This window comes from Trachemys scripta, chromosome 2 (assembly GCF_013100865.1).
Source record: "Trachemys scripta elegans isolate TJP31775 chromosome 2, CAS_Tse_1.0, whole genome shotgun sequence".
In the NCBI taxonomy this organism is placed as follows: Eukaryota; Metazoa; Chordata; order Testudines; family Emydidae; genus Trachemys; species Trachemys scripta.
In genome coordinates, this window is record NC_048299.1 from 52,767,119 (window position 1) to 52,791,512 (window position 24,394).

The window sequence follows — 24,394 nt, forward strand, 5'->3', positions numbered from 1 at the left end:
GTCCCTGCTTCCCCCCGCCCTCCCCCCGCCCCCACACACACTCCTTACCTTACTCTCCCTGATGACCAGCCTGAAACCCTTGGGGAATAGGCCCTTCCTGCTTCCCAGACCCAGCAGGTCCCCGACACCAAGAGGAGCTGTTTTATTAGCCAACAGATGAGGTCCCGACTGCCAGCATGTGGCTCAGTGCAGACCGGTACTAGGGTTGCCAACTTTCTAATTTCACAAAGCCAAACACCCTTGCCCCGCCCAGCCCCTTCTCTGAGGCCCCACCCCAGCTCACTCCATCCCTCTTCCCTCCATCACTTGCTCTCTCCCACCCTCACTCACTTTCACCAGGCTGTGGCAGATGGTTGGTGTGCAGAAGGGGGTGGGGCCAAAAATGAGAGGTTCAGGATGTAGAAGGGGATTCCGGGCTGGGACAGCAGTGTGGGAGGGGGTGAGAGCTTCGGCTAGGGGTGTGGGCTCTGAGATGGGGACAGGGATGAGGGGTTTGGGATGCAGGAGGGAGCTTCAGGCTGGGACGGAGGGGTTTGGAGTTCAGGAGGGTGCTCAGGACTGGGGTAGGGGGTTGGGATGCGGGAAGGGGTGAGGGCTCTAGCTGGGGGTGTGGACTCTGGGGTGGGGCGAGGGATGAGGGGTTTGAGGTGCAGGAGGAGGTTCTGGACTGAGGCCGAGGAGTTTGGCATGTGGGAGGGGGCTCAGGGTTGGGGTAGGGGGTTGGGGTGTGGGCTCTGGCTGGGGCCGTGGATGGGGGGTTTGGGGTGCAGGAGGGGGATCAGGGCTGGGGGTCAGGGCGTAGGCTCTGGGAGGGAGTTAGGGTGTGGGAGGGGTTTCCGATCTGGGGCAGGGCGTTGGGGTGTGGGAGGGGGTTTGGCGTGTGGGCTCCAGCTGGGCGGCACTCCTCAGGCGGCTCCCAGTTGGTGGTGCAGCAGGGCTAAGGCAGACTCCTTGCCTGCTCTGACTCCGTGTAGCTCCTGGAAGCGGCCAGCATGTCTGGCTCCTAGGTGGAGACGCAGCCAGGGGTCTCTGCCCACAGCCACCGCCCCCACAGCTCCCATTTGCCATGGTTCCCAGCCAATGGAAGCTGCAGAGTCGGTGCTCGGGATGGGGGGCAGCACGCAGAGTCCCCTGGCCTCTGCACATAGGAGCCAGACAGGCTCCCACTTCTGTGAGCCGCGCAGAGCCAGGGCAAGCCAGGAGCCTGCCTTAGCCCCGCTATGCTGCTGACCAGAATTTTAACAGCCTGGTCAGCAGTGCTGACCGGAGCTGCCAGGGTCCCTTTTCAACTGGGCGTTGCAGTCAAAAACAAGACGCCTGGCAACCCTAATCGGGACCCGGATGCTGGCCAACTGGATCATATCATGATGCGCTCCCTCCCAGCCAGGTTTTAAAGGGGGGGGGGGCGGAAGCAATGGCCCTTCAGGCACTGGAACTTTAATATAACTGGGAAGGGCCAAGGCCAAAGTGCCGGAGGAGTTATACTTAAATATCCTACAGAAAGTGCATATGTTTCTTTTGTTAGAAAGCAGGGGGAATGGCCCTCCCATTTTTAAAAGTGGAGGGAGTCCCCTGACTGCCCCAGTTCCAGTGCCAGTGATTACCTTTCCTTTTTTTATTTCCTGCTTTTCAGAGATTTAAGTTGAACTGAATTCAACATTCTGGAAGGACACAGGACAGCTTTGGGCAACCTTAACTCTGTATTAACAAAGATTTGGGGAATTTAATTTCCGTGGCTTTTAAGTAAGTAATTTATCAACACCCCCATGTACCACAGATCAGCTCTCTTTCTCCCCTGCCACTGACTCCTTAGCAACAATTACCCTGGCCAGAGAATGCACCGGCTGCCTCCGCATCATTATATCTCAGATCTCTCTGCCTGTCTAGTACAGCCTGGTTCTCTCTTCTGAACTGTCCTCCACAAGAAGAGGCAGGCATCAACATGAGACCCGTAGGCTGAGCAGAGGATGTGGGAACAAGTATGGAGTCAGTGGGGATATTTTTTGAAGGGGGAACAGACATTGTGGATGATGTGAGAGGAAGGATGGTCCAGGATAAGGACGTGGGACTTAGGAGACCCAGGTTTAATTCTTTGCTCTGTGACAGACTTCCTGTGTGACCTCAGTCAAGTCAATTAGACATTCTGTATCTTTTCCTATCTGTAAAAATGGGGATGACAGCACCTTCCTACCTCATGTGGGTCTTGTGAGGGTAAATACTAAAGATTATGAGACACTCAGATGCTATTAGTACCTATCATTGTTTGATTGATGGGTCTGGGGGATGAGGGAGACAAAGCTGAAGACCCCACAGCATCCTCCATGCACCACTCTGACCCCTTCTTTCCACCTCACCCTCTTCTGCACAGTTTCCACACCACCCCTCACCTGCTCTGACTCATATATTCCCACTAACTGCCGAGATCACTACTACTGCCCCAGTCCCTCCAACATGCCCCTTATTCCAAGCCACCCTCATGCACACCTACTATGCCAAAACTCTACACACACACACACACACACACACACACGCTGCTTTGAGTACCCAATACATACACACACACCAACTCCACCTTGCCACTTCATGCTACCAGGAGTGGCCATAGAGAGGTGGGAAAGTGGTGAACCTGTGAGGAGTGCATGTACCAGCTGGAGGCAGAAAGGGTCAGGAGAATGGAGTTGCAGAGTCACTACCCCAAAAATTGGGGACAAGCTTATGGGAAGAGACTCTACACATTCATCTGCAGCATAGAAGGCTTACGGTGTATATACATATAAATAAAAGATCTGCAGCTGGCCCAGGTTAGCTGACTCAGGCTCGTGTGGCTATAAAATTGCAGAGTAGACGTTTGGGCTTGAGCTGGAGCCTGGGCTCTAGGAACCCGCGAGGGGGGAGGGTCACAGTACATTACAATTTTATATGCAGCCTGAGCTGAGTTAGCTGACCTGGGCCAGCCACGGGTCTTTTATTGCAGAGTAAACATAACCTCAGAGAGATGAAGTGGCCCATTTCATGTTAATGACATGATCTCAGCTAAATGAGAACACCCCAGGGTGATCAATACAGCTTTAAACAATGGCTCTGAGACACGTGAACTGCTCTATTAATCTCAGTGGGTGTTCTTATTCCTCTCCCCAGTGACTGCACTTGTGAGCCTGTGCTGTGCACCAAGCGTGCCCATTCGCAGCCCCTCACCTTAGTCTTAGCACTGGGTGCAAGTTCCAAGAATGCCTGTTCTCAGCTTCCCACACAGAGGCTCCTCCAGACCCCAGCTTACATGGGGGGCGTAGAGATGGGCCCCGCGGGAAATAGATACCTTTGTAAAGTAGCTTTACTAAGAGTAAATGTCCCCAAAAGTATAAAATCCCCTTGACATAGGTGGATAGTAGCAACACACCCCCTATTGCTCTCACATTTCTGACAAAGGCAGGACCTCAAACTCACAGTTCATAAGGCAGCTTAGGTTCAATGGCCACAACATGTCCCCCTGAGCCACACAGTTGCTGAAACAGCCTACCTTGAAACAGTCTTGTTACAACAAGAGCCCTGGTCTTGCTATACCTAAACATTTCATTGTCTTTGGCTCCATCTACTTTCTTAACTTAACCTTGACTATTTCTTCAATAGAGCTCTTCTAAAGGGCCAGTGGGTGCCATGCACTAGCTGAGGTAAATCCTGAATAACTGAGATGAGTTTTAGGGGCTCATCCCCTAGCGAGTCTAAAAGGCTGCTCCAAACTATGCCGGCTGACAATGACTATAGTGAGACTGAAATGACATCTGCGAATCAGTGGTCTTTACAGAAGCCTCAATCACATTCCCTACACCAAAAGCAGGAAGAGGGAATGGCATAGGAGCTGCTACAATCAGGTCCATGGCACTGGAGGGTCCCTCCCTACATTGGATAAGCCTCTGATGGCCAAGTTCATCATCTCCAATGCTGCACTAACTTCCCAATCTGACCACTCTGCACAGGTTTATGTGACTCTACAAGGTGAAAGACAATGAAGAAACAAGACCCCATGATTTCAAAACTCATTTTTGAATGTCAAAAAGATAATAATTGTACTGGAGCAATCTGATTATTAAAGTGGCATATAATGAAGAATTGCAGTACAACAGCACTAGAGTGGAATACAGCATTGAACCCACAGGGCAAAGGGAAGTCTGGAACATGAGATTGTTTAGGCACTTTTATCTCCATAAATATAGCACACTACAAAGTTTCATAGCATAGCTCCAGGCATAAAAATAATGCAGATTCAAGATAATCAGTCAAGGACAATTCATTGCTCTACGGCAGTGGTTCTCAACCCACGGGCCGTTTGTGGCCCAATCAGCACACAGCTGATTGGGTAGTATATATATTGTGTGCATGTGGCCCATAATGATACATAATTTGAGAACCACTGCTCCACAGATCCAGAGGTACATATAAAAATGTGTACAGATCCAGAGGTCAGGTAAAATTACTTATTATTGTATTTTACCGCCACAATTTAAAGTATCACACAAGATCTCAAAGTTCAAGGGGCTTTAGCTGGTTTACTTGCCAACGTTTAATATATACAATACAAAGTACTATATGGGAACTTATTCACAACATAAAGTTTACTTAGCACAAGTGCTCTCATATTATGAATTCCATATAAGTCTCAGAAAAATATGCCAACAAGGAAAATAAATATTGGGCTATTTAGCTATTTTGATATACACTATATGCATGTTCTAAAGAGCATTATCTGGCTTTATTCCATAGGTTTAAATAGAAAAATACTCAAAGATAAACAGAAATGCTTTTTCTTATATATATATAAAATACTGATTAAGAACCCATATCCATACATGAGAACTTCCTACAAAGATTGAGGACAACACCAAAAGCAGCATAAATTTTGCAGCTCCCTGTTCAGCTAAGGATTCCCTACATATCACTAAAAAAAGTTAATATTTAAAAAAAAGTTTATGAAAACCAGTCAAGGTCCTACTTTTTAAGGCCTACATTTTAAGGCCTGAATGGACCAATGTGATCATCTAGTGCCCCTACTCCTCCTTAACAATAATGGGCATTATATCTGTGTCTGCTATAACTCCAAATCAGAATTCATATTCAAGGCCCTGTATGTAGCTTTTGTAGCAGCACTGATACAGGAAATGATTGCTGCTGGTTGACAACCATCACGCTGGACACACTGAGCTACCTCTCCTTACTACCACAATTACAGAACCTAACAATGCATTGGAGAATTTCCTAATATTACTCTCAGGCAATTTGCAATTCAGGCAAATATTCCTCACTCCCAAAATAATGATACAACAAGGTATTTGCGTCCTTATGTAGCTAGGATTAAGGTGGCATGTGAAGCAGCACCACAAATAAGCATTGCCTGATTTTCCTAAGTTTGTTTTGAATTTGGCGTTATGAAGTCCCACATCCCAGAAGGATATATGGAGCACAAGGCATTGTTCTGTGGCAGCATCTTAACTTCACCTCAAAGATTTTTGTAAGTGATTTTTTTTTGTAATAAAAGAGCAACTATAACTTTGTTTACACAAATAAATTACTCATCAGAATAAACATGAGTGTTCTCTGGCTTTTGAATGATGAACTAGATCACTTCTTGAGGTCCCTTCCAGCCCTACATTTCTATGATTCTATGAAATAATCATATTAATAAATCCTTTTAGTTAAATAAATCCTTTTTTTAGTTCTTCAGTATATGTTTTACTTTCAAAAGAATAGAGCATCATTCCAAGCAGCAAATTTGTATATAATTATCTATTTATAAATGCTTATTCTGCCATGCCATTTTTTAAAACATTTTTTTACATTAATCACATTTTTAAACCACTGAATAAAAAAGAAGAATTACCCCTTCAGGATTATATTTTGCTAGCACACCATTACCATGGAATTCTTCCAGAACATCCTTAATTTTCTTGGTGGAGTCTAGAACAAAATAGAAAAAAATAACAGGAAATTGATTTATATGGTATGAACTGTAGTCAAGAAAAGCATTATTTGTTTCAGATTGGGTTTGTGCTGTTGAGAATATAGTCTCTTTTCAAAGTGCATGCGTAATCTCCTCTAGGAGTATGGGAATTACCAGCGCAGTAAGAAGAGAACATATTGTACCCTCCAATTTAATAAAAACAAAGACAAAAACCATTTGAAAAATTGTATTCTCTGTGACTTAATCTTGGACTGTGGTTGAATGACACATTTCAGAAAAGGCTGTTCACATCATGTCTTTAAGTCACTTTTGCACTCCCCTGATCCTGTGCCAGCTGCGGATCAGGCTAGTCCTCCCCCGTGTAAGTTAGATGTTTTCAGGCATAGGTCCCAATGGACACAAGGGTCATGAAAGCAGCCAGGACACACCAGAATGCAGGGAAGACCAGAGCAATGCCCATTCTCCACAACCATGCCTTCTATACCAGCCACAGGGAAGGGCATAGATGCCATTGCACCAACTCTACACAACTCAAGTACATCTCTACCTCGATATAACGCTGTCCTCGGGAGCCAAAAAAAACTTACTGTGTTATAAGTGAAACCGCGTTATATCGAACTTGCTTTGATCCGCCGGAGTGCGCAGCCCCGCTCCCCTGGAGCACTGCTTTACTGCGTTATATCCAAATTCGTGTTATATCGGGTCGCGTTATATCGGAGTAGAGGCGTATTCTCTTATCAGGGCCAGCTATGCAAGTGTTAGAGTTATTTTACCCCAGCAGAGTGGTGCAAAGCAACACTACTGCAGAAGAGGTATGGCTCTTTAACTTTTCTATTTTATTTTTCCCCGCCGTTATAAATGTTAAACTGAAATAGAATGATTTTAAGCACTCCACGTGCAGGAATGCTCTGCGGGTATTGACTTGCAACTGGTAAATAATTTTCAACTGACATTCTGATTGCTCACTATTAATACAAAAATTTCAATAACTATTCACTGTGCAAATCCCTGGACTCGGATTCTTTCAAAACATGCCGTTCACTTACACATGACCATCTCATGTTAGTTCAACCAGCTAACAGAAACTAACAACTTGGTCATGTCTTAAAATAGCTTTCAGTAGGCACCTTAAGTTACAAATAGCAGGCCTAGCTCTGTGGGGTTTTTTAAGTTACATCAGCAAAATACAATACTGTGGTAGCTTTTGAGAGTTAAAAGAAATTTACCATCTGCAAATTGACTTAAAAAAAGAAAATGCATCTTTAAATCAATAAATAAACCTGAAAAGGGAAATATGGCACCAAGGAGGAATGTATGTAATAAAAAAAAAGTCTTGGTTGTAACACATTACAAACTGAGGGGAAACAATTTCAGAGCAGTTCAAGCACTGTAAGAATTAATACTTTCAAAGTTACATTATAATGAAAGTTTCGGACAATATAGCTCTGATGGTCTTTAGCCCACACAACCTTCTCCAGCATGACAATATTGCGATCCATCAGAGAAGACTCCTCAGCCCCCTAAGAGCCCACCAATGAACCCCCTTGGCAGACATAATCTTTGTATTGAGGGATAGCCAAATAAGACCCTATAATGAGAGAGACTGTTGCTAATTGCTGTCTTGTTCCATGATCTAAGGCAGGGGTCCCCAACCCGGTGCCCGCGGGCGCTCTTGGCGCCTGCTGGGGCCTCTAAGTGCCGCATACTGGCTGGCAGACGAGCATCTGCTGAAATGCCGCTGACAAGCAGCAGCATCCAGAAGCGTCACTGCTGAAATGCCGCCGATTTTTGGCAGCGAAGCCTCTGGATGACGCTGCTTGTCGGCAGCATTTTGGCGGCGACGCCTATTGACACTGCCGCTTGTCGGCAGCATTTCGGCGGATGCTCATCCGCCCCCACGGTCCTCTGTGGCTCGTCATCTGGCACCCGCCAGACGAAAAAGTTTGGGGACCACTGATCTAAGGTGTGTGGATGCCCTACAATCTGAAATGCACCAAACAAGTTCACTTCATTTTCTAGACCAAAAAAAAAAATCTTTGTAATAAGGAAAACAGCACTGTATAATGTGAATTATACACTATGTTAAGAACGCAGATACAGGGCAAAATTAGCCCTATTTGTATTATTAAACATTAATGTGATTGCAGTGCCCAGAGGAGGCCTGAATCAATACAGTATTAGGGCCCCACTGTGCTAAGTGCTGCATAAACTCATATTCCATGCACAGAAGCACTTCAGGCTCTAATGCCCTGATCCTACAAACATTTAGTCATCTGAGGAATTGCATGGAGAAAGCACTCAGTTGGATGAGATCCTTCCTTTTGGGCCGCATTCAGAGCTTGCTGTTGGACAACTTCTCCTCTTTTACTGGACCCCTCACACTTGGAGTCTCTCAAGGATCTATTCTACTAACCATCCTGCTGAATAACCATATGAACACACCTGCACTATATCCTAATCATTTCCCATGCTGATAGCGAAGTCATCCAACTATCTGAGAGCCTGGACTGAGATCAGAAGTGTATGAAAGGTGGATGGCTGAAACTAAATCCGAAGAACACAAAGCTGATGTTGGTGGGAAGACAAGTAGGAAGAATAGACAAATATAAAAATTCGCCCTTTGTGGGGCAGAGGCTACCCCCAAATAAAAGCCTCCCCTTTCTGAAGTGTTATAAGGTTGAGGCAAGGCTTTCTATCAGAAATGGCTGTACCTCTTCCTTCTTTTGTTTTCCCATCTGTATTTTTATTCATCTTTAAACAAACATTATATACACATGTAACTGTAATTAATACAGTGTTACCAACAAGTTGGATACGTTTCTTATAGCTTCAGAAAATTTTTAATTCTGCTCCCAGCAGTAATGCTTAAAAAAAAAAAATCTCAAGTAGAACAAAGATGCGGAAAGTTTCAGCAATACCATCTCTACCCCTTCCCTTTATGCATGCCAGCTGGACCCTGTGGTCTAATGACATACTTCTCCCATACTCTGCATACCTGTCATTGAAAAGGATGGATGAGGGTCTAAGTCAGGGGTCAACAGCCTTTGGCACGTGGCTCGCCAGGGAAAGCCCCTGGCGGGCCGGGCCGGTTTGTTTACCTGCCGCGTCCGCAGGTTCAGCCGATCATGGCTCCCACTGGCCATGGTTCACCTTCCCAGGCCAATGGGAGCTGCAGGAAATGGAGCAGGCCAAGGGATGTGCTGGCCACCGCTTCCCGCCTCCCCCATTAGCCTGGAGTAGCGAACTGTGGCCAGGGGGAGCCGTGATCGGCCGAACCTGCGGATGCGGCAGGTAAACAAACCGGCCCGGCCCGCCAGGGTGCTTACCCTGGCGAGCCGCGTGCCAAAAGTTGCCTATCCCTGGTCTAAGTTCTGCCTGGGTTGCCCCAGCTCCCCAGGAGTCTTTTCAATTCTGGACAGGCAGTATATTCATCATAGGCACAATGTGATGTATCTCCCAACAACTGAGGCATGGTCATTTATCATTTCCCTTTGTTTATAGTCTTTCAAGCAGTTTTCAATCCATAGGACAGTATTAATATCCAGTCCAACTTGAATGAATTTTTTAAAATGTCATGAGACAATATATCAGTTTTTTTAAAAAATCCAAATATATTATATCTACTGCCTGCCCTTCATTCACTAGGTCTATCAGAAAAGAAATCAAGTTCTCCTTTCACAGTTTCGGTAACATAAACCAATACTGGGAGCATGTTCAGCCCAGCTCGCTTTAATAGGTTTCCATAAAAGGACTTGTAAGATCATTTCCAAGCATCATTACTACATGAAGACCACATCAAATAAAATAAGAAATATTGGTTCGGAAAGTTATAAGCCAGTGAAAACAGGAAGATCCAACGAAACACCTTCTCAACCATACTGATAATTAAAATAGCTAATGAGTAAGTGCTTCCTGGGAAAACTAAACAAATTGCAAAATATGATGTAGATCAGACATAATTCAAAAAGGAAACAAAGCGATTAATCATCCAATGAATAATTATTATCCTTCTTTGTGAGGAAACCTTTCTAACAAGTAATTGATGTGGAAACACTGCTTCTGCAAGCAGGACTAAGTATTGATCAAAAGTAGGCAATTTCAACTTGTGTGTGTTTCTTTGGGGATAGGTAGGTGAACATACATCCCATTTTGACTGGGACAGTCCCTTTTTTTAAGCTCTGTCCTGATCTTTTTTTTTGGGGGGGGGGGGCGAGAAGGGGGGGCGCAAAAGTGATGATCAGTTGGCAAGAACAAATGGGACAAATGCCCACTTTTGGCCAAAAAGCGGGGCACACACCCTTACTTAGCAGGGCACAGAGGAATGTGCAGGAGGGACAAATGATTATGCCAGCTCTGCGGGGGACAACGGGGAAATCAGGCCTCCAGCGAGCAGCAACAGCCATGGGGGGGGGGCAGGCAGGGCTCTGAGCAATTCCAGTCCCATGCAGGGGGCAAGCTGGGCTCAGATGAGAGCCCTGCATGGGGAGAGCGGGGAGCAGGATACAGGCCAGCTCCATGTGCGAGTGGGTGGCGAGAGGGACACGACATGGGCGAGCGGCTTGGGCCAGACCTACACGGTGTCCCATTTTCCCTTTGATAGGTTAGCAGGGGGTTAGATGGATTTAAGCAGGCTCTGGATGTTATTTGGGGGCTATGGGACAGACAGGTTTGGGGGTCATGGCGAGGAGAATGGGGTGACTGTGGGAGGCGTTTATGTGGGGGTCTATGGCAGAAGGGGGCTGGGAATGCAGGGAATGGTGTGGAGATGCTGGTGGCCCCAGCTGGCTGTAGTTGTGTCTGGCTTCCTCCTGTGCAGCCTCTTCACCTCTCCTCTCCTCCCTCTGACTCCCTGCCTTCAATCCCAGCTCTTCTTGCAGAGACCAGAGATGTGGGACAGACTTGCCACCACCACACCAAGGATGGGGCAGGCTCGCTGGCCAGACTGGGGATGAATTCTGCCTGCAGCACTATGCCAGGGCCCCATAGACTTGTCTCACCAATTACTGCTGGTCTCTGGGGACTCTCCCTGCTTGTCATGCTGATGGGCACCCAGGCGGCTCAATGCCAAGCTGGTCCTGGTGCCGCCAAACGCAGAGCTTCGCCTGATGAGCTGGGCTGTGTGCATGGGCAGCAGGGTGGCTCTGATTTGGGGGGACTGAGTTCCCTCTAGCCCTAGCTACCTGCTGCCTATACATATTGAGAGACAATCCCTACCCCAAAAACCTTACAATCTCATTTGTCAGACAAAGAAGTCATCTTATTCATAATTTACAGATGGGGAACTGAGACTCAGAGATTAAGGATCTTATTCTGCACATTTAATTGTACAAACTAAGGGGCCTGAGTGACTTTAATGGGACTACTTTGTTAAGCACATAAACAAGTCTTCAGGAATGAAGCCTAAATGACTTGCCCAAGGCCACACTGTCAGTCTGTAGCACAGCAGCAAACTGAATCCAGGTTTCCTCAGTCCTAATACATGACCTTAAACACAAGACCACCATTTTCCTTAAATACATACGTTTATGCATGAAAATTCTAGTATGTAGAGGTGAAGAGATTGTGGTACAATGGCATTACTCAGGAGAGGGGAAAAACACAATAATCATCCAAAGTGAATGCCAATCGAACCACTGTGTGGTTCCAGTACATACTATTATGGCCATGGGAAGCCCCCATTTGCACATCAGACTTTATCTGTTGAAATAAAATGAGTGTGTTTAGGTTTTTAGTTAGCTTGTGGCTTTTTATGGCCAGTTTTGTTTTTCTGTTTTTGTTTTTCTGTTTTTATCATTACAATTAGTATGCAGTAATCACTTTATTATTTATTGTTTTCCATGTGTTTTGAGACCTTGGTTGCACACTGTTTTATATCCCTGAAAATATGTTCTCTTGTGCTTCTTTGGACTTTGTTTTTTCTCTTTATGGATGTATCGCTTCCCTATTGAACTTGTTAAAAGAAATAATGGAAATACAGTTTAAAGATCCCAAGAAACAATTTACCCACGCTTCAACATTTCCTTCCCGTCAGACACAACAGTGACCTTGTTATGAGCCAAATCCTGCTTGTTTTACTCACATGAGAAGTCTTACTGATGTCTATGGGACTTGCACAGCACCTACCACAATAAGATCCTAGTTTATGACAAGGGCTCCCAGGTGCTATGGTAATACAATTATTAAAATATTATTATTGATGATATCCAAATAAGTAGAGCAAGCAGGATTTGGCCTTGTACTTTTGTGGGGCAGAAAGGGGATGGGTGCCAGGTAATGTTAAAAATAAAATCACAAAAAGAAAACAAACAATTATTAAAATTGATAATTGGGAGAAAACAAATAATTAGAATTAATTGCTTCTCCTACAACTAGTTCAGGAAAATAAATCAAGAGATAGAATTAATTATTATAGTTACTAATGACACTGCATCACATAAAAGTTACCAAGGATTCTTTTTCCTATACATTATGGAATGCCACAAAATAAATAAATTAGCTTGACTTTGAAATCAAATGTTTATTCAAGTAATCAAAAATGATAAAAGAAACCAAACAATTAAATCAAGAATTATGCAAATGACCTACTTCAAATAAAAAGAAAAATACTGACTGATACAATATAGCAACTTTTAAAGCACCCTCTTAAGTAAACATGAAATTCTAAAATATAAAATAAATTAAAACAAGGTTGGTTAACTATATTGAGCAGACTAATAGTTTAAATTGAATATAAAATTCAAAAAACTAGGAGCATCAACCACCATGGTATTCACTCGGTTATTTAAGATATTAACAGCATCAACAGTTTGTTTATCCTAATTAAGGTTAACTAGTAGCTGAGAATTTTTAATATAATTAAATGGCTAAATTTAAATAAATAGTATCAGATAACGAAGTATACTTTTAAATGAAGTAACTAAATTATAACAACTATAATTCAACTTGATAGCAACACTTAATTAAAGAACAGTTTAGGACAAAACTAAATAGGACAATATAATTTAAAGTAATCAATTTAAAACAAAAGGTAGCTAAACCTTTTCTATTTCTTTACTTCTATCTTAAGAAAAAAATATTCTGAGAGCTAAGTATGAGTCTTAGGCAAATTCACAGTCATATGATCATTATTGCTCAAAATTAATCAGTATTTAGATACACATACCCTAGTTGAAATGGTTACAACACATAACAAAAGCTGGGGTACAAGAATCACTCAATGTGATTATTATACAACAGTGCAGAGCAGATAGGATTAGCTTGGATTTGGTGATTTAGTAGGCTAAAGGTTGGAAATGACAAAAAGATCATAATACAGCTAGTACATAAGGTTGCAATCTGAATTTTGGGCAAGGTAAACAGTTTAGAAAAGTTGAGTTAGATGTGAGGGAGCTACTCTTGTCTTTCAGTTAATGTGGAGAAGAGATAGACTTTTTAGATCTGAGGTGGGCAAACTACGGCCTGCGAGTCATTTTAAACTGGCCCAAGAACTCCCGCTGGGGAATGGGGTCTGAGGCTTGCCCCGCTCTGGCATTCCAGCTGGGGAGCAGGATTGGAGGCGCACCACATGGCTCCTGGAAGCCGTGGCATGGCCCCGCTCCAGCACTCCAGCTGGGGCACCAGGCCGGGGACCGCACCACACAGCTCCCGGAAGCAGCTGCATGGCCCCGGTCCAGTGCTCCAACCAGGGCGCAGAGTCGGGGGCCTCATCACGCAGCTCTCAGAAGACATGGCACAGTTCCCCTCCGGCGCTCCAGCTTGGGAGCAGGGTCGGGGGCTGCTCCACGCAGCCCCCGGAAGACGCGGCATGGCCGGGCTCCGGCTCCTACGCGCTCCAATGGCCCTGCTCCAATAGCCCCCTGTGGCGCTCCAATGGGAACTGCAGGGGTGGTGCCTGCGGGCATGGCAGCGTGGAGAGCTGCCTGGCCGCACCACCGCATAGGAGCTGGAGATGGGACATGCCGCTGCTTCCGAGAGCCGCTTGAGGTAAGCGCTGCCTGGAGCCTGCACCCCTGAACCTCTCCCCGCACCCCAACCTCCTGCCCCAGCCCTGATTCCTCTCCCTCCCTCCAAGCCCACCAATCCCAGCCCGGAGCACCCTCCTGCACCCCAAATACCTCATCTCCAGCCCCACACCAGAGCCCGCACCCCCAGCCAGAGCCTGCACCCCTTTCCGCACCCCAGCCCCTGCCCCAGCCCTCATTCCCCTCCTGCCCTCCAAACCCCTCAATCCCAGCCCAGAGCACCTTCTTGCACCCCAAATACCTCATCTCCAGCCCCATCCCAGAGCCCACACCCCGAAACCAGAGCCCTCACACCTCCCCCTCCCCCCCCCCGGCAGCCCAACCCCAATTTTGTGAGCATTCATGGCCCGCCATACAATTTCTATTCCCAGATGTGGCCCTCGGTCCAAAAAGTTTTCCCACCCCTGTTTTAGGTACAGATGGTCGCAGACAAAGCACACATACATATAATGTATAAACACTATCAAGAAAAGTATGATATGCAGAAAAGTAATGAAAGGAGCACAATACTTAGTAATTAGAATAGACAAAGGTAAACCAGTAGCAGTTACCATTCACACACACAAATGGAAATGAGGCTAGTTTGGAGTGTAAAGAATTAAAGCAGGGGTGGCCAAACTTACTGACCCTCTGAGCTGCATAGGATAATCTTCAGAAGTTTGAGAGCCGCAGGGCGCACCTGCCAGGGCTCGGGGCTTCTGCCCCGTGGGGTGTGCCTGCTGGGGCTTCAGCCCCACTCCTGCTGAAGCCCCAAGCCTCAGCACACGTGCCCTGAGCCCCGGCGTCCCCCCATGGGGCTAAAGCCCTGAGACCCCCTTCATCACAGGGCAGAAGCCCCCTACCCCCCACCACCCTGCCACAGAGCAGAACCTCCATCTACCAGATTGGGCAGCGCGTGGGGGGAACGGGGGCAGGGAGGGATTCACAAGCCACACTTTAACTGTAAAAGAGCCACATGCAGCTCATGAGCCGCGGTTCAGCCACGCCTCAATTAAAGCATTAGGCAACTCTGGGCTGGTCTCCACTACCACTTAAGTCGATGTAACTTATGTCACTCAGGGGTGTAAAAAAGACACCCCTCTGAGCAATGTAAGTTACATCGACGTAAGCACTGTCCACACTGACGCTTGTCATCAGGAGACGCTTTCCCGCCGACATAGCTTCCGCCTCTCACGGAGGTGGAGTAATTATGCCAACGAGAGAACGTTCTCCTGTCTGCATAGTGCGTCTTCACCAGATGCGCTGCAGCTGCGCCAACGTAGTGCTCTAGTGTAGACTTGCCCTTTGTAGTTAGAAAAATATGATAAATAAAGTTAGCATAAAAGTATTCTAAAATTTATAACACACATCCCAAATATGATTGAAGTGAGATTCTGAAGTTAAAAGATAACTTTTCTCACTCACCCACTGTAATATTAAAATGGGGAAGATCTAGAAATGCTGCTCACATGGCAAGTAATTCACACATGCAAAAACAGCATAGCTGCAGAGGGTAAGTGTGTAAGATACAGGGCACAGCAAAACAGTAATTTAATGAAGTTAAAGTTAGGAATTTAGTTAAAGCAAATCAAAACAAAAAATAATCAATGATTTTTCCCAGTCTGAACACAATTAGTTTAGATTTAGTTATGTACTTAACAAATCAAGGATTTTAAGGATAACTCTTTTAAGCAGTAAGCCAAATAATTTAGTAAGTCAAGTGAAGGGAGTTTAGCACTATACACAAGATGTAAACAATAATTCTGACAGATACAAGTGAAAACCTGTAGTTTAAATCAGTATTAAGTCAATTTTAGTAGGGGTGAAAGTAAGGCGATACGGGCCAGTATGGCGTACTGGTAAAAAGTGGCCGCCTGTCCTGGCCCGTACCGCTGACTTTAAAGGACCCTGCAGCAGCGCTTTAACGTCCCTACCCCTTTTGACCCTCCTCACCCCCCGGGCTGCTGATGGCGGTGGGGGAGGGGGCAAAAGGAGCAGCTACCCCGGGGCCGGTGATTTAAATCACCGTTGGCGGCGCGGGCAGGCTGGCTAGGGGACGCTGATCCCCACAGCCCTGCCCCTTCACTTTTGCCCCTGGTTTTAGTTACAATGTTGTCAGATTCAAATGCTATAAAAAACTTAGTCCAGTTACATTTTTAGGAGAATTTCCCCCAATTTAAAACAATTTTAAGGCTCTATTTCTTTCCTACTTCTAGTATAATTTTTCTTGGTGTCTGTTTGGGATCAGGATATCTTTACAGTATCTCTGGATGATATTAAGTTTATTAATTCAAAGATTCAGAAGAATGGTCTGAATTTAGGAACAAGAATCTGAACTAGAAAGGCAGTATTTACACTTTCACAGGCCAAATTCTGCTTTCCTTCAAAGCACAGAAATTCCCTATGGAATCATATCAGTAAGTATTGACTTAAATCTTTGTATGCTTTAGATCAAAGTGGGATTTATTTCATGCTTCCTTCTGTTGTCTGGGGAGTCTTCAGGTGTGGTGAGGATCTCTTCCTTGATGTCTTTGATTTTCAAGAAAGCACTTGCTTTCCTAAGGCTGCTTATTTTGGGGATTTTGGACCTCTAAGGGAATGTCTACAAAACAATTACACATCCGCAGCTGGCCCGTGCCAGCTGACTTGGGCTAGTGGAGCTTGGGCTAAAGGAGCTGCTTAATTATGGTGTAGAAACCCTCCCACCTCACAGGGTCCTAGATCCCAGACCCAAGACCAAGCCTGAACATCTTCACTGCAGTTAAAACAGCCCCTTAGCCCAAGACCCACAAGCCTGAATCAGCTGGTATGGGCCAGCCTCTGGTTTTTAATTTCAGTTAGACTTAGGGTACGTCTATACTTACTTCCTGGTCCGGATGTAGGCGATCGATCTTCTGGGATCGATTTATCGCGTCTTATCTACACACGATAAATCGATCCCGGAAGTGCTCGCCGTCGACACCAGTACTCCAGCTCAGCGAGAGGAGTACGCGGCATCGACTGGGGAGCCTGCCTGCCGCGTCTGGACCCGCGGTAAGTTCGGACTAAGGTACTTCAAATTCAGCTACGTTATTAACATAGCTGAATTTGCGTACCTTAGTCCGAAGTGGGGGGTTAGTGTGGACCAGGCCATAGTGTAAGATTCCAAAACCTGTGTTCTAGCCAGTAAAGGACTTTAGTTATAAGGAACTCTTTCTTGGGAGAACAAAATCACTGAACACTGCTGACAAGAATAGGGGATCTCTTCCTGAGTCAGGATCAGAATGTCTTAGTGTTTGGAACCTCTGTACCTGTAGATAGAGGATTTCTTAGATGAAGAGAGAATTCTTCTGCAATGGAGAGAGAAACAACAAACTGGGATTTTGAACCATTTTTATATAGTTATTTACCCATTTAGTTGTATTGAAGGGCTTGGTGTACCCTAAATGTAGAACTTTGGCAATTTTCCATTGGTCCTTTTAAATGTTGGGGAGGTATTTCTTTTTATTGCAGATAACCATCAACTGAACAAGTCCAAGTGTCATGATAGGTTTCCTGCCCAAATAGGAGATGGCATTCAAACTTCAAAAAAGTCCATTTTCCAAGGATTTCCATCCTCTCCTTGGAACTTCTTAATTTCTTCTTTGCATTATTAATTAAAATATACAATAACAGAATTGTTCAAAAAAGTCTTTTGGCTCAACTTTCTGCCTTGGTTAGGTTTGGATTGAAGAATTTATAATTCAAGTGTGAACTATTTCATTGTATCATTATCTTATAACTTTTAAGTAAAAGAATATCACAATTGCATATTCAGGGTCCAAAATCAGACCCTTTGGACACCACACTTCTGATAATGTTCCTTCTATGGAAGCGTATACACAGAAAGATTGATGACACATACACTAATAGTCAAGAGAACACTAAGCAGGAAACATTCAGTATTATTTATGTTGAACAACCTAAATAAATTAAAATCAAATGGGATAATGTGCAGAAGGAAACAAAATTCTGTCCACTCCCTATATTTTTTCACCCAACTGCTCAAACAAGGGATCTAGCAGCTCTATGGCACCCCCATACACACACACTGAACAGGAAGGTATGGCACACTGGCCCAGGGAAGTACTCTAAGAACATCACATGAATGTCAGAAATGCATGGGATAATGCTGAACAAAGTGTATATTTTGTACTTTGAGACAGCTTTACTCCTTATACTGAAAGGAAAATGTCAGTCATTATTAATAATCCTTCCTGGCATTCTTTACTGTGGACATTAGAAAAAATGCATCATTTGTTTAGAAAAACAAAGTAGCTATAAAAAAGGTCTACTCAGGTTATCATATATATAAGCAGTGGGATGATTTTCAAATTAGTATTCAGTAAACACTGCACATGACCTCTCACTGCAGGTATGATTAGCGATGGCAGTCACATAACAAACTTGGAGCTGAATTCTGCTGTTACAGAAGTGCCTCTCCCACTAACTTCAATTGTTGTTTCACCTGTGTAACTAAAAGCAGAATGTATTATTAATAATTATTTGTATTATCATAGTGCCTAAAGACTCCAATCAGAACCTTGGTCCAATTTGCTTGACAAACAGTCCTTGTCTCTATTAATAAAAAAGTGGTATTATGAACAACATTTCAAACACTTTTCCAAATTTATTTAATTAATCCTCATGACAGCTCTTTGAGGGAGGTAAGTATTATCCTCATCTATAAAATGTTAATATTAACGCCAACGGGTCTGTTAGCCAACACATATATGTTAGACTTAGTATTTATGTGCACATTATTAATATGATATTCATTGTATGTGTGTGCATTGGGAGGTTATATTAATTGAAAGTATTATGCTCTTCCCACAATTCTTCTCACCCATGTCAAGTATCCCACAACATTTTTATAAAGCTGTAGCATTAGTACACAGGAATCCGGTCAAAGACAAGAAACATTAATAGTGTGTCCTAACACAGGTTGGGATGTACCTTTACATCCAAATGGTTTGGAATGCGATTTCTAAAGCAAAAAATAAAGAAGGCACACCTTGGTACCTAAAAATAAGTTTAAAAGCTGATTGGCACATTTTAGTCCTGGGTGACAGTGCTCTTTAACTTGCAAAACAGCTATGATATAAATAGAGGTAGTTTTGTGGGTGTTTCTTTGAAGTACACCTACCGTAGAAAGTAAACATGCTGCAAGGTAAGAATTGCTTCCCAAAACATGAGGTATGTATGTCTCATTTTTGTACTGTACTGTTTTGCCTTTAGGCAATAAGTTGGCTACCTTGGTTATTTGGTCTCTTGAACATCGTTAATAGCAAACCACAAGTGTAGTGAAATGATTGACACTACATTTTAATCAAAAGGTCATATAACTTGCCCAAGACCACACAGGAAATCAGTTTGAGAGCTGGGATTAGAACTCAGGGCTTCCCGATTCCCAGCCCTCTGCTTAAAGCTCTCAATCACAAATCATTCTCAAGTAACAACTCTAAATAATATTTATAATTCTTATATTGCCATTCCTAATATCTGATTTGTGTCCATTTATCCTTTTACGTAGGGACCGTCCAGTTTGGCTGATGTACATAGCAGAGGGGCATTGCTGGCATATGATGGCGTATATTACATTGGTAGACATGCAGGTGAATGAACCAGTGATGGCATGGCTGATCTGGTTAGGTACTGTGATGGTGTCACTGGTGTAGATATGTGGGCAGAGTTGGCATCGAGGTTTGTTGCATGGATTGGTTCCTGAGTTAGAGTTACTATGGTGCGGTGTGTAGTTACTGGTGAGAATATGCTTCAGGTTGGTGGGTTGTCTGTGGGTGAGGACTGGCCTGCCACCCAAGGCCTGTGAAAGTGAGGGATCGTTGTCCAGGATGGGTTATAGATCACTGATGATATGTTGGAGAGGTTTTAGCTGAGGACTGTATGTGATAGCCAGTGGAGTTCTGTTGGTTTCTTTCTTGGGCTTGTCTTGCAGTAGGAGGCTTCTGGGTACACGTCTGGCTCTGTTGATCTGTTTCGTTATTTCCTCATGTGGCTTTCATAGTTTTGAGAATGCTTGGTGAAGATTTTGTAGATGTTGGTCTCTGTCTGAGGGGTTGGAGCAGATACGGTTGTATCTCAGTGCTTGGCTATAGACAATGGATCATGTGGTGTGTCCGGGATGGAAGCTGGAGGCATGAAGGTTGGCGTAGCGGTAGGTGGGTTTTCAGTATAGGGTGGTGTTAACGTGACCGTCACTTATTTGCACCATGGTGTCTAGAAAGTGGACCTCCCGTGTAGATTGGTCCAGGCTGAGGTTGATGGTGGGGTGGAAGCTGTTGAAATCACAGTGAAATTTTTCCAGAGAGTCTCCTTCCCATGGGTCCAGATGATGAAGATGTCATCAATGTAGCATAGGTAGAGAAGGGGCATGAGTGGACGAGAGCTGAGGAAGCGTTGTTCCAGGTCAGCCATAAAAATGTTGGCATATTGTGGGGCCATGCGGGTGCCCATAGCGGTGCCACTGGTCTGGAGGTATATATTGTCATCAAATTTGAAATAGTTTTGTGTGAGGATAAAGTCACAAAGCTCAGCAACCAGTAAGGACATTGAAAGTGTTAGGATCAGCTTAGAATGTGTTTTGCTTTTATTTCGTTTGACCAAATCTGACTTATGTTTTGACTTATAATCACTTAAAATCTATCTTTATAGTTAATAAATTTGTTTATTCTCCATGAAGCAGTGCATTTGGTTTGAAGTGTGTCATAGGCTCCCCTTGGGATAACAAGCCTGGTACAAATCAATTTCTTTGTTAAATTGACGAACTCATATAAGCTTGCAGCATCGAGCGGACATAACTGGGCAATGCAAGATGGAGGTTCCTAAGATTGTGTCTGGGATCCGAGATATTGGCTAGTGTCATTCGGTTGCATAATCCAAGGAGCAGCTTACATGCCAGCCACGTGAACAGCCCAGGAATGGGGGTTCTCACAGCAGAGCAGGATAAGGCTGGCTCCCAGAGTCAATGATTGGGGTGACCTAGCAGATCACCAGTCCGGATAACACCAGAGTGGAACGTCACAGGATGATTGCCATGAGGGTAGTTTGGGAAGAACACTGCTATAGTGTCACTGCCAGGAAGGATGTTGTAGGTAGAATGGGGGATGGAAATGCAGAAATGTTACTTTAGAACAAAAAACAAGGGTTCAAAGAAAAGGGTATACAGTGAGGGTTGGGCGAAGCAATATTGTTTCAGAATAGTCTAAAGACAGAATAAATAAATCTACAACAATAGAAATAGTAATATTGCATATGCTACAGTTCAATTTTCAGTCTCAGAACCTTGTTAAAACCAGCTTTTTCAGACTTAACAAAGATGTTAGCTCTCACCGAAGACTAATTGCATGCTCATTCCAAACCATTTTTGCTGTAATCCACATTAAAAAAGTACGGTTTCTGTTTTGTTTTAATTCTCTCTCTCCAGTGAAGCATAGTTTTGATGCCAATGTAAGGGGACTGTTGCCTCCTTACTAACATTCAGTGGGGGTGTTTTGGTTGGCTAGCTCCCAGAACTAAAAGGGGAAGGGTCGATGGCAAATCAGGAGCCTGAGACTGACAGTCCCTAGGAACAATGGGGAGAGGCCAATGCTCCAGATCAGCCTGATTGACAGGGCGGGCAGCTAATCAGAGAATCAGGAGGCCGGGGGGGTCCCGTCCTCCGTGTGAACTGGAATGGCCTGAGTCAGACAGAGTGGGGCCCGAGCTAAGCTGCTGGAAGCAGAGCTGCAGCCCCAAAGCCAGAGCACGGCCCAGAGAGAGCAGAGCTGCCCTGGGAGCAGAGCTGCAGCAACTGGAGCCAGAGGGGCCAGACAAGCAGCCAGGAAGCAGGTCAGAGCTGGGAGCAGAGTCACAGAAGCAGCCTGCAGAGCAGACCTGTCCAGGGGGCAGAGCTGTAGCAACCAGAGCCAGAGAGGCCAGAGAAGCAGCCCAGGGAGCTGAAGGCAGAGCAGCAGCAGCCGCCGTGCTGAGGCAGAGTGGAGCTGGAGCTGGAGCTGGGGCTGGAGCAGTCCGGAGCCGGGTGCGGTGAGCAGCTGGGGAGAGTGAGGGGGACCCTGGGCAGTGGGCCCAGCACAGGGAGATGCCTCAGCCAAGAGGCCTTGCAGGCCAGACTTGGAGGGGGATCCTAACCCCGACCGTGCAGGGGCGATGCTGGGAAAAAGGGTCCTGCCACCTAGAGCCTGAGAGCGTGTGGCCACCGCCAGAGCAAGTGTCCAACCCACAGCGTCTCTGCGGCACAACCAGAGCTTGAGAAGGAGACCTGGGACCTACAAGGAACAGACTGTGAACTGCCCTGACGTTCCAGAGACACTGTTTGTAATGTTCCCTGCCACAGAGCAGGGTGATGTGTTTTCCTTTAACCTTTCCAATTTTTTCTTATTCTTTTTAAAAATTAATTGTTAATTAAACAACTTGTATTTGCTTTAAATTGTATGAAATGATCACTGAGTCAGGGAGGTGCCCAGTGCAAAGAGAGTACCCCGGAGTGGGGACACCCTAACCCCTGTCCTGGGTGACCACAGCAGAGTTGGGGGTCGAGCCCCCCAGGAATCCTGGGCCCAGCCTTGTCAGGGTTTACGAGGACTCTGCCAGACAGGAGAGTGGAAGAGGAGTCCTCAAGGGCAGGGAGACTTCTGGGTAAAGGAAGTGGGAGGACTCAGATCCTTTCGCTAGCCCACTTCACCGGGGTAGTGTAGAAGCCAGGAAAGTTCCCCACAATAGCAGGACTATTCCCCCGCTTACACCAAGAAAAAAAGTGTACCTAAGAATTGGATTCAATGCATTGTTTTCCATTTCCAGGTAACTCAAATATGGTCAAATTTCCTTACTACCACAAAAGAATAATAAAAAATCCTTTGGAAAGAGAGCAAGCAAGAAAGATTTAAGACCCAAAAGAGAATAATTTGGAAACCAATGTGAAAACAAAGGGCTATATAATAGAAACTATCTTTCAACCTGAACTGCAGTAGTTGCTACTGAACAACAGCTAGAGTACAAGTAATGTCAATTAAAAATCCAGATGTGTTCATAATCAAGTTCCTTATTGGACTGTAACTGAATTTGACACCTACAATAAATAGGAAATGAAAAGTCATTTTCTACCCCTGCATCTCCATTCTGTAAGCCTAATACAGCAGGGACATGAAAAATGTCAGCAACCTTCCAAAATCCCGAATATGTGGAGGTGAGAAAGCCTCCAAAGAATTTTCAGAAAGATTTTCCAAACGTGGCACTGGCCACCATATTTCATATATAGGAAAAGGGTTCCAAATCTTACTACATCAGCCCAGCAAACTTTGTTTTCATTATATATACTCAAAACAATTAGAAGAAGCTCTTTTATACTGTTAATAGGATGAACAGAGAAAAGGATAATTTTAAATGAAATTGTTTTAGAGGAACAAGTATTCCAGAGTTCTGGGAAACCTCAGGCTTTCTCTGTGCATATTTAACAAGGAGTCGGGTGGAACATATTCATATTTTGTTAATTAACAATTTGAGGCTCCATTAAGATTGTTTTGGCAGTTTAAGGTAGCCTTACCCAGCTTCTTGTGAATTCCCTGGCATGGCGGAAATTTCTAGGTAGGTTAGGGCAGGAACAGACACAGATACCTCCAGCAGCAACGGTCCCTTGGAGGCCAAAAGTGGCTGACATTTGATAATGCAGTCCTTAGGACCAAAGATTACACATCCCCCATCATCCAGAAAGGATACAATATTATTATTCATATGTAATAATATGTAATATGTATGTAATATGAAAAGCAGTTCAAGTACTTGTACTTCAGATTTATTAATTGCAGGGGTAGGGGATTCATGCATGTTTGTGCACCTACACCTGAAATTTACTATGAAAGGTCAGTGACTCTGTGGTGTTCTCCCTAAGTCACTTTTCTCTCATTCTCTGTTCATTTGTGTCCATGTTTCACAGTACCTGTCTGTATCTGTAAGATAAAGCTGTATAAAAAGGCAGAATGAGACAATCATACCACCATTACATCATGGAGCCATGCTATTGACCGCATAAATAAGGCTGTGAGACAGTTTCCATTATAAAAGCCCAAATACATATTTTTACACACATCCTACTTATTTTTTTAAGGGGAAAAAGCCAGTTTTCCTGAAATTTGTCATTTATGATTTCTGGTCAAAAAATAAGGTTTTTTTTTCCTTCTCTTTTTAAAGAGCGGGAGGTTCATTGCACTGATTATACTTAAGATATGGGACTTAGAAAAAACTGTTTTGTTTGTGTCTGATTTTTTCAAAAGTTTTCTTTGCTGTTTCAGTGCCCTCTTTCACTCTGACCCCTACTTTCAGAACTCCAAAACCGACTGACTAATATTTAATTAAGTGTGACTTATGAAGAATTAGTGAATAGTATTTTCAATTATATATAAATATATTA

At 44.5% G+C, this 24,394-nt stretch overlaps 1 protein-coding gene across 2 annotated transcripts in view; it reads right to left on the reverse strand.

The window, feature by feature from the left end:
• The window catches only part of DGKB (diacylglycerol kinase beta), a 457,353-nt gene that overhangs the window by 408,186 nt on the left and 24,773 nt on the right, over positions 1 to 24,394 (reverse strand). For both annotated transcript variants that reach the window (XM_034760549.1, XM_034760547.1), the window contains exon 2: positions 5,873 to 5,949. In XM_034760549.1, coding sequence (XP_034616440.1) covers positions 5,873 to 5,949 — 77 coding nt within the window. The remainder of the gene's footprint in view (positions 1 to 5,872; positions 5,950 to 24,394) is intronic.